The sequence below is a fragment of the Orcinus orca genome, chromosome 14, assembly GCF_937001465.1.
Source record: "Orcinus orca chromosome 14, mOrcOrc1.1, whole genome shotgun sequence".
Taxonomy (NCBI): domain Eukaryota; kingdom Metazoa; phylum Chordata; class Mammalia; order Artiodactyla; family Delphinidae; genus Orcinus; species Orcinus orca.
In genome coordinates, this window is record NC_064572.1 from 19,990,266 (window position 1) to 20,001,396 (window position 11,131).

General features: G+C 44.8%; 1 protein-coding gene across 1 annotated transcript; it reads right to left on the minus strand.

The window, feature by feature from the left end:
* Window positions 1–2: 2 nt before the first annotated feature.
* LOC125961103 (uncharacterized) lies at window positions 3–2,547 on the minus strand. Its single transcript, XM_049697263.1, has 2 exons — window positions 2,421–2,547; window positions 3–1,671 (listed from the first exon to the last, which is right to left on the minus strand). Exons 1-2 carry the CDS (start codon window positions 2,545–2,547, stop codon window positions 1,139–1,141), a joined length of 660 nt encoding a protein of 219 aa, XP_049553220.1. The 3' UTR covers window positions 3–1,138.
* Between the last annotated feature and the right edge of the window lie 8,584 nt (window positions 2,548–11,131).

Here is an 11,131-nt window from a genome sequence, read left to right on the forward strand (position 1 = left end):
CCCATTGTTTCAATAACCAATATTAAGAATTGTCATGGCTTCCCTGGTGACACAGTGGTTAAGAATCCGCCTGCCAATGCAGGGGACACGGGTTCGAGCCCTGGTCCGGGAAGATCCCACATGCTACAGAGCAACTAAGCCTGTGTGCCACAACTACTGTACTGAAGCCTGTGCTCTAGAGCCCGCGAGCCACAACTACAGAAGCCTGCGTGCCTAGAGCCCGTGCTCTGAAACAAGAGAAGCCACCGGCAATGAGAAGCCAGCGCACCGCAACGAAGAGTAACCCCCGCTCACTGCAACTAGAGAAAGTCCGCGCGCAGCAGTGAAGACCCAACACAGCCATAAATAAATAAATAAGATTGTCAGACTTTTACAATTTTGCTAATCTAATTAGTCCGAAACAATATTTCACTGAAGTTTTAGTTTTCTTTCCTTGAGACTGAGGGTCTTTCTATATATTATTGACCATCCAGGTTTTCCTTTGGTAAATTGCTTGCTTGGCTTTAGAAATAAAACTGTCTTTATTTGCATACAACATGATCATCAACATAGATAATCCTATGGAATCTACAAAAAAACCTAGAACTAATAAATGAGTTTTACAAGACTACAGAATATAATATCAGTATGAAAAATATATTGCATTTCTGCATACTAGCAACCATTTTTCAGAAAATTTTGTTGGTTCCTTAAAAGGGAAATATACCACAAAGTATGACCGAGCCATTCCACCTCTAACTACCTAAGAGGTATAAAATTGTTTGCCTTTTTTTTTTTTCCTGCAAAAAAGCTTTATTGTTTCCACTTGGTCCAGGGCTTGGGAGAGGGCTCCAGGGTAGTTAAAAAGCTGCCTACTGGCTGCAGAGAAGGGCTTCAGGCAGAAGCCCTGACACCAGAGGGCTCCTCAAAGGTCGCTGGGCTTTGGTCGGCTCCTAGTGGTACTTGAGGGTGAGCCTTTCGAAGAGATAATCGCCCAGCCCAGCCTGGCGCCAGCCAGCCTGCGGTGGTTGGTCAGGTGGTCGCCCATGTTCTTGATAAGTTTCACCTGCTCATCTAGGACGCGGGCTCTCCTGGAAGTCACACAGGTGGGAGTCTGCGTGGGCAGAAGCCAGGGCATGCAGGTCCAAACTGGCCTAGCTCAGGTTCTTCTCCATGAGCATGGCGGCTTCCATAGCGTCCTGGGTTTTACCCCACTCATCTTGGGGCGCCTTCTGCACGTCTGGAAGAGGGCGCAGCCACTGCGCTGGTTTTGCATTTTCAAGAGACACCGGGAGCCTTCCCGCTCCTCGTTGGCTGATTTGCGGAAAACGTGGCCCACGCCCTCCAGAGCCACATTCTTGCGGTGGAAATAGAAGCCCTGACAGAGGTAGGTGTAGGAGGTCCGCAGATGCAGGTTGACCAGGCGGTGGACAATGGCCTCCACCTCGGTGGAATCATTCTGACCAATTTGGGAGCTCACGGTTGGTTCGTAATAAGGAGTTAAGCTCAAAAAAGGGTGTTGGCGGGTCCCGAGGCCAAGGATCCTGAACTGCTGATTCTGAGGGTTGCGACTGGAAGAAACGTTGGAGGGTAGTCGGAGGCTGGAGCGAGGGGCGTCCCTGGGTCTGTGGCCTCCAAATGCCGTTGCAGTAAGAGAGATCCGTGGGACCACGGAGCGTACTGCTTGTTTGCCTATTATTTGATTGTTTGGTTCTTACTGATTTATAGGAGTTACTTATGTTCTACATACTACTTCTTTGTTGGCTATACGTGTGGTAAATACCTTCTCCCATTCCTTGTCTTGTCTTGCCGTTTTTTTCAATAGTATGTTCTCGTGGACAGACGTTTCTAATTGTAATGTAGTTTTCATGTTTCCCTGAGTTTCACAGAACATTGCTGATCAGATGAGGGCCACCAGATGTGACCAGCCTACCTGTATTGGCAAAATTCTGCAACCCACATCCCCTCGACAGAGCATGTGCAGAAGGCAGCTTGCAGTTGGCTTGTCAGGAACCCTATGTCAGCATTTCCCATTAGAGTAAATGGACTCCCGAGAGGAAGTCTGAGGCTCTGTTTGCTGCAGATCCTGCAGTGGGAGCGTGGAGGGGGCCTGGCTGCACTGGGGGCACCTCCCAGGCTTTTCTAGCCCAGCTGTATCTCAGACTCAGCTGAACGCAAGCCTATAAAGGGAACGTGGTTTTTTTTTTGTTTATTTGTTTTTTAATTTGTACTGAGCCTGGCTTGGAAAGTGTATTGAACAGGGTGAGTCCCTGAAACATAGCCAGCTACGTTCAATGTGACCAGCTGGCAACCAAGAGCCATGCTGGGTTGGAGCAGAGAACAGAGGCAGTGTGCGGCCGGGGCCTCGCGCTGCCACAGGAAGCAGATAAATCTTAAGCACGACTACACAGCAGGCTGCGGAGGGCCAGCCCAGGACCAGCCTGGCGCCTGCACGCCGCCCAGGCCCGCACATCCATCTCTCCACTGGGGATGGCAGCCTGTAGCACAGACGCACTGTGAGGCCTGACTCCCCAGAACAAAGGTCAGGAGCTCTTCTAACATGTGCATTTTAGGCTGGTTATTGTACATGATATTTTAAAAATTCAAGCAGTATAACGAAAAGTACACAAAGCCCTGCTTCTTTCATGCCCTCGTCATCTGGGTTCCCACCTCTCCTTCCCCCCTGATATTTTCTTTGTGCAAGTAAATATGAATGTATATTGTTATACCTCTCTGTTTTTACCCCAAAACAGCATATACAGACAGATTAGGCGTGGTGTCCTGACCACTGGACCGCCAGGGAATTCCCTCCTTATCTTATCATTTGCAAATTTTCTTACAAAAGTCTGTGGTCACCCACCAGTCCAAGACAGATGTAAGTCAGGTATAAAAGGGTGATTTTTTTTTTCTTTTTTTTCTTTTTAAATACTTCAGAATCAGAAAAAGAAGTTGTGTGATGTGTTTATTAAAGAAAATTTGGAAAATAGAGAAAAGCACAAAGAAGAAAATAAAATGTAAGAGTAATTCTACTAGCAGAAAGATTCCAGTGATCACCATTATGGTGTTTAGGATACAATACTTTATAATGGGTATATTGCATGTCCCAATAAAACACATATACAATTAACATATATATATATATATATATATTTTTTTTTTTTGCGGTGCGCGGGCCTCTCACTGCTGTGGCCTCTCCCGTTGCGGAGCGTAGGCTCCGGACGCGCAGGCTCAACGGCCATGGCTCACGGGCCCAGCCGCTCCGCGGCATGTGGAATCTTCCCAGACCAGGGCACGAACCCGTGTCCCCTGCATAGGCAGGCAGACCCTCAACCACTGTGCCACCAGGGAAGCCCTAACATATATTTTAAACTGTAAAATGGAAAAACATTAATCAATGCTTGTTTATTTACCATAAAATCACAAGTGTTCGATATTTCCAATTCATTGGTGACGATAATGTGATGTGTTGATATATGCATTAGTTTGCTCTCTCTCTCTCTATATGTATATTTAAATTTTTTTCTATGTGTATATATATATTCTCTATACGTGTTATTTTTAAAAGGAGTCTTAAGTAGAGGCACATATTGATTTTTTGCCTAGTGTAAAGAATTGCATCACCTCTCTACTCAGTTCAAGGCGTTTCAACACGTATTTATTCTCTACTTTAATTATAGTAGTAATTCCTTACATTTGTATACAGTACCACAGTTTGCAAAAGTCTTCTTTGCTCTTTTGAACAGCCCATTGAGTGAGGTAGTACTATTCTTATTGGCTGGATAAGGAAACTGAGGATCACAGAGGTTAAGTGTCTTGTCTAAGGCCATCTAGCTACTTGGGTAGGAGACTTGTAGGTTTGGATTCCAAGTCTAGTTCTCATTCCACCAGACCATGGAGGGGACAGAAGAAAGAAGAAACACCCTATGTTCCCAGACCTGTTTAGGTTTGCAATATAGCTGATGAGACGAGTCACAAAACCATTAGACACCCAGAGAAGAAAACACCTGGCCTAACAGAGGCAAATATGATCACCCTCATCAGGCCCTATGCATCATCCTTCATTTCGCCAGTTTCCATCACTTCTCCCTGTTGCCTTACTTGGTCTTCTTCTGGCCTCTGTGGCACCCACCTAGACCTCAAAGGCCTTCGAAGAAAAGCTCCTGATGAGAAATTGGAAAGAACCTTAGCTGATTTCTGGTCCTGGGAATTCCAGACTGTAGGCCAGGCAGATGTGCACTCCTCCAGCAACGGAAATTTTTCATTGACAAGTGAGAATTATGCCTTAAATATTGTGTTTCTCCTGTAGCTTAAAAATGTTTGTCATGCATTCGTTCGATTGTTCAGTCATTTACTTGATCATGTTTGAATTCAACAAGCATCACTGAGGACCCAGCATGTCCTTGGTGTCCTAGGGCGCCCTGCTGGCCCTAGAAATGAAACCTGGGTTAGCCCCTTAAGGAGTTCCATTTCCACGTGACTCTTTTAGTTACTTGGGCAACAGACTCGAGTGCGGCATTATTCTCTTTTTCATACCATAGTCTCCCCCGTGAAGATAAGGGCTCTGTTCCAGGACCAAGATTGAAGGTGGTAGAGCCCAACATGTACAAGACAGCCCACGTGGGGTGCAAAAAGAAAATATTTTGATGTGTCCTTGTAACATTTCTTTTATTGGGAATGTGTTTTCCATAAGGTACAATATGTTCGTGTTACATGCAGTAGTGCACATATATACTTTCTGAATCCATAACTACACATACGTCATGTGCTCAACAGTGTTTTATCGATGGGGGGGCAGTCAAGAATTTGGGTTTCCCTGCTCTACAGCCACAGCTACACTGCCTCTTCTTTCTCAGCAGTATATAAAACCCTGCCGAAAGGCTCATCTGGGGAGCTTTCCAAAGTCCCTGGGTTCAGATTTGGCCTGATGGCTGAGGAGAGACTTATACAAAGTTTCTAGAGTAGTAGAGTTTGAGTGAGGTCCTACAGTCTGTGCCAGACCTTCTCTCTTACACAGAGGAAGGATAGATCTCTTCTTAGCTCAGTAATCCCTTCCTTCCTGCCAGGATCTTGAATCTTAAGAGCGTACTTTTTCCCCTTATACTTGGAGAACTCGTTTTCTGTTTATTTGATGTTGGAGCTCTTCTGCAGACTGAGTCTTCACCTCTTTTCCCAAGTAAGCACCGTGCTTTATCAACCCCCTTCCCTCCTGCCCCTGATCTGGAGTTGGAAGGGAATCGGTGGGGGCCCGAGTTCCCCTCTCTTCTATTGCCAGACATTTACGTTTGGCAATGGATACCAAGCAAGCATCCTCTATCATTAGCATTCTATCTCTGGAATGGAATTCTAGAGCATTCTACCAACTTCACCAACGAGTTCTGCTCACTTATCCAGTGTCTGGGCGTCGAACACTCTTTGCCTACTTTCTTGCCCAGGAATCCTTTCTGCTGTACCGTAGTGGATTTCTGGGCTGAAGATTATTTTCACTTTCATCTAAGTGTTCTGTTTTCTTCTTTCTCCACTCCACCTCCGCTCTCGCTTCAGTGATATCGTGGAAATCATTACAGCTTCTGAAAAATAGAGGTTGTTTCACTAAAAGAATTACTAGTCTATGATATTTCAAAAAGTACTTAGGTGGGGAATGTGATTATTTGAATTGCAAAAAGGTCTTAAAAGATTCTTTTTTATTTTCTTGACATATGATCAGTTTGATCAAAATTTCAATTTTGATCAACTGTTCCAGAGACCCATCTGTTGCGCAATGTGAATTTTACTTGAAGTATCCCTTTCTTCCAGTTCAGGCCTTTGCTAAAGTCCTTGCATGGAGTGTCTGTGTTTTGAGATGAAATTTGGAAAAATTGCTCATTCACGTTAGAGGTAAGCCAGATGATCCCTGCAAACATCCCCATCTGGTTTCAGACAAGAATTCTGAGCTTATCAACTCCCAGGGCCACGTGGGGGCAAAGGCAGTCTGGCAGAATCGTTTTGAGTAAGCCATTCTGTGGGATCTTTTCTTCCAAAGCAAATGAGGGCTTCCTGTCCTTGATGCTAAAGTGTAATGACACGTTTATGACATCTATAATTAGATAGGGAAGGCTCACTGCCTATAGTGTAAAATGGCACAAACACAAGAGAAGTTTTATTTTATTTTATTTTTTTTGGCTACGCCGCGTGGCTTGTGGAATCTTAGTTCCCTGACCAGGGATTGAACTTGTGCCCCCTGCAGTGGAGGCGTCAAGTCCTAACCACTGGACCACCAGGGAATTCCCAAGAAGTGTATTTCTTGCTCTGATGAGAGCACTGGGTAATGAAAAGGATGACAGGATGACTCTCCTATAGGCAGTCGTTCAGGGACCCAGACGGGCGACGCTCTAGCATCTTCATCCCATGGCTTCCAGAACTGCCCTAGCAGGCGTCTCCGTACCAGCCATCCAGGAGGCGGATGAAAACATGGAGCAATGTGCCTGGCCAGGTGTGGACACGGCACACCTCACTTGTCACATTCCATCGTCTAAGACACGGTCACATGGCCATGCCTAACTGCAAGCCAGGATGGGAAATGAGGGCTAGTTGGGCGTTGAACAAGAAAAGGAGAATGTGGGTGCCCATCTCTGCCACCACATCCTTACGCTTTGGCTCATGGAAACATTTATTCCAAAGTCCCCCTTTATTAACCAGTGAGAATCAATTGTGTATTCAGAAGTAGCTCAGGGATCCCTTTCCTAGGCAGGCCAGGTACCTTATCTTTTTTTTTTTGCGCTACGCGGGCCTCTCACTGTTGTGGCCTCTCCCGTTGCGGAGCACAGGCTCCGGACGCGCAGGCTCAGCGGCCATGGCTCACGGGCCCAGCCGCTCTGCGGCATGTGGGATCTTCCCGGACCGGGGCACGAACCCGTGTCCCCTGCATCGGCAGGCGGACTCCCAACCACTGTGCCACCAGGGAAGCCCACTTATCATTTTGTAGAGGATGACAAACCCGTTCTAAATGGCGCACAGTGGATTTGAGTGTCTCACCAAAGGATTTCAGATGATCAGCAAATCTCTACGGGAACAAGCAGGGGTGACCTCTCCGGAACTGTACACACGAGTGTGGCATATCTACCTTCTCACTGGAGGCTATGATCCAGTGTTCCCAAGTGTCTGAAAAGCTGATATACACGGCCTTTTCACTTGATCAGGGGAAATTCTGGTCTTATCTTTGCAAATAAAAATAATTCTTCTGCTGAAATTGCCTACTTGTTATCTGGAAAGACAGCAGGAATTCCTTATCAAGACAGGCCCTGGCAACCGGCCTCAAACCTGGGCAATGGAAATAGATGGTCTGGGCAAATGCCAGACACTTTCATCTTTTGGAGAAACTAATACATAGGGCATCAGCTGAGTTTCCATTTCAGTGCAACTTAAGCCTGAGTGATAAAGGCAGCCTGTTCTGTGAACCTTATATTACATAACCCTCATGTGACTCAGGGCTGCTATTTATAGTTTTCCATTGTGTGGAAATGGAGCGGGTTGCAGGGATGCAGCTTCCTCCTTCTCCAGCGTCCCAGAAGGAGATCAAAATGACTCTGCATTTATGACCTAGCCTAGGGCTTTCAAAACTGCTCTTGCTTTATCGTCAAAAACAATTTTGGCTCCTACCTTACCCTGAAGTTCGTTCGTTCGTTCGTTCGTTCCTTCCTTCTTTCATTCATTCATCATCTATTCATTCATTCATTTAACAAATATTTAGTGAGTGCCTACTAGGCACTGGGGATGCAAAGTTGAATAAAACACACATGGAGTGGAGGAAGGGGTTGAAAACACTGATCCCTAGATCCCATCCCAGACCAATGAAAACAAAGTATCTGTGGGTGAGTTCTGGTGGGTATGTTTTAATATCTCTCCGAGAGAGTCCAATGTGCAGCTTGGATTGAGAACCACTAGAATTTGTAGACATTGAAGCCAGAGGAGCGTATAAGGTTTAATATGTCATAGAGGACCACTAGAAAGAGAACCAAATAAAGAAGGCATTAAGGAACAGTGCAGGGCTTCCCTCGTGGCGCAGTGGTTAAATCTGCCTGCTAATGCAGGGGACACGTGTTCGAGTCTTGTTCCGGGAAGATCCCACATGCTGCGGAGCAACTAAGCCCGTGCGCCACAACTACTGAGCCTGTGCTCTAGAGCCTGTGAGCCACAACTACTGAGCCCACGTGCCACAACTACTGAAGCCCGTGCGCCTAGAGCCCATGCTCCACAACAAGAGAAGCCATCACATTGAGAAGCCTATGCACTGCAACGAAGACCCAACACAGCCAAAAATAAATTAAAAAAAAAAAAACCCAAAAAATAACAGTGCAGAGAGAATTGAAAGTTGCTTGATACAGTTAAAGAGAAATAACTTTGTCATCCGATCCATCTGTGGTGGAACTTCAGCCTTTCTGCTTTTTAGCTTGTGTGATGCTGTGCAAGCGTTTAACCCTCTGAGCCTCAGCTTCCGCGTTTTTATTTATTTTTTTAATTTTAATTTTTTATTTTTGGCTGCGTTGGGTCTCCGCTGCTGCGCGCAGGCTTTCTCTAGTTGCGGTGAGCGGGGGCTACTCTTCGTTGCGGTGCGCGGGCTTCTCATTGCGGCGGCTTCTCTTGTGAAGCACGGGATCTAGGCACGTGGTCTTCAGTAGTTGTGGCACGCGGGCTCAGTCGTCGTGGCTCGTGGCCTCTAGAGCACAGGCTCAGTAGTTGTGGCGCATGGGCTTAGTTGCTCTGCAGCCTGTGAGATCTTCCCGGACCAGGGCTTGAACCCGTGTCCCCTGCATTGGCAGACGGATTCTTAACCACTGCGCCACCAGGGAAGTCCAGCTTCCGTGTTTTTAAAGTGAGGTAATAATGATCTTCACATCCTAGGATTGCCGTGAGCATCTAATCAAAATGCCTGGCGTGCAAAAAATCTGTTATTTTTGTTATTATTTGGAAATCAGGAGGAAAGATCAAGCATAAAATGTTGGGTAGTTAAAGATGTGAGCATGGATCCCAAGTGATTCTCTCTTGCTGCCAAAACTGGGTGAAGACCACCATATATCTGTGAGTATCTGAGACCTCAGCCCCATATGGTGCATCTTCCTTGGGGAAAAATAAATCGTTATTTTTATCTTAAAACGAGTGTAAATATGTTGTTGACGAGAATGTATCAATGTATCAGATTTGTATCAATTAATTAAGAAAAAAGTGTCCGCATGGTTTGAAAAGATCCCCCCATTCTGGGGAGGACACGGTAGTTGGAGTGCTCGGGCCTCCCCGAGGGTACTGTTCACGCCTCAGCTATTGGTCTCCCCTGACCTTTGGGTGGAGAGCATAGCCCTGACCATCACGAAGGTCTCACCATGTTGAGTGAGTTTGAGACATTCAGAGGTCATTCTTTCTGGCTATTTAACTAAACACAGTTAGCACTTCTTCAAGCGAGAGATTATGTAAACATCAGCAGATATGTATATTCAGTGCGTTCCTTTTTTTTTTTTTTTTTTTTTTGCGTTCCTTTTTTGATTTGTAACACAAGATGATAGCACAGTCTATGCACTTTTAAGCCCTGGATTTTACCTTAACAATATCTCATGGAGATGATCTATATCCACACATAACGAATGTCATCCTTTTCTTCTTTTATAGCTGCGTGGTAGCCTTTTAGGTGGGTGTATTATAACTTACTTAACCAATATTCGGTTGATGTTTTCAGCTTTTTGGTGTTTAAACATTGCTGCAATGAATGACCGTGTACCTAAGTCATTTTACATATGGGAGCATCTTTTGTTCTATAAATTCCTGGGAGTGGAATGGCTGTGTCAAAGGATATGGGCATTCACAGACTGCCCTTCACAGGGGCTGTTCTAATTTCCACTTCTACCAGCAGTGTAGGAGCAGGCCTCTTTCCTCACAACCTCACCAGCACAGTCTCCTACCAAAGTCTCAGGTCTGCCAACGGGACGGGTGCAAAACGACGCTCCCTGATAGTTGTAAAGTACGTCTCTCCAATTGTGAGTGACGTTGAACCCCTTTTCAGATGTTTTAAGAAACTTCTGTCTTTTCTTTTTTCTTTTTTTTTTTTTTTATAAATTTATTTATTTATTTTATTTTTGGCTGCGTTGAGTCTTTGTTGCTGCACACGGGCTTTCTGTAGTTGCAGCAAGCAGGGCTACTCTTTGTTGTGGTGCATGGGTTTCTCATTGCGGTGGCTTCTCTTGTTGCGGAGCACAGGCTCTAGGCGCGCAAGCTTCAGTAGTTGTGGCACACGGGCTCAGTAGTTGTGGCTCGTGGGCTTAGTTGCTCCACGGCATGTGGGATCTTCCCAGACCAGGGCTCGAACCCGTGTCCCCTGCATTGGCAGGCGGATTCTTAACCACTGCGCAACCAGGGAAGCCCGAAACTTCTGTCTTTTCTGTGCTGGGAAGAGTTGGTTCATATCATTTGCCTATTTTAAAATTTATTTATGTATTTACTTATATTGACGTATAGTTGATTTATAATGTTGTGTTAGTTTCTGGTGTACAGCAAATTGATCCACTTATACATATGTGTGTGTGTATATATATATATAAATATATATATATATACACACATTCTTTTTCAGATTCTTTTCCATTATAGGTTATTACAAGATATTGAATATACAGTAGGTCCTTGTTGTTTATCTATTTTGTATATAGTAGTGTGTATCTGTTAATCCCCAGGTCCTAATTTATCCCTCCCCACTTGCCACTTTGGTAACTTTAAGTTTGTTTTCTATGTCTGTGAGTCGATTTCTGTTTTGTAGATCAGTTCATTTGTATCATTTTTTTAGATTTCACATATAAGTGATATATTTGTCTTTCTCTTTCTGACTTACATCACTTAGTATGATAATCTCTAGGTCCATCCATGTTGCTGCAAATCATTTGTCTAGTTTTTAATTGGGCCATTGGTTTGTTCCTTGTTGATTTTTAGGAATTCTTTATATATTTAGAAAAATTAGCATTGTGCCTATTACAAATATTTTTTCCTTCCAGTTTTGTCATTTGTCTTTGATTTTTTCTGCGGAATGTTGTGACTTCTGTGTTTCGTGTGTGTCATAAATGCAAAGATATGCTGCCCTCTGAGATTATTAAATAATTCTCCCATGGTTTCTTATGTCACTTGTCATATGCTATTC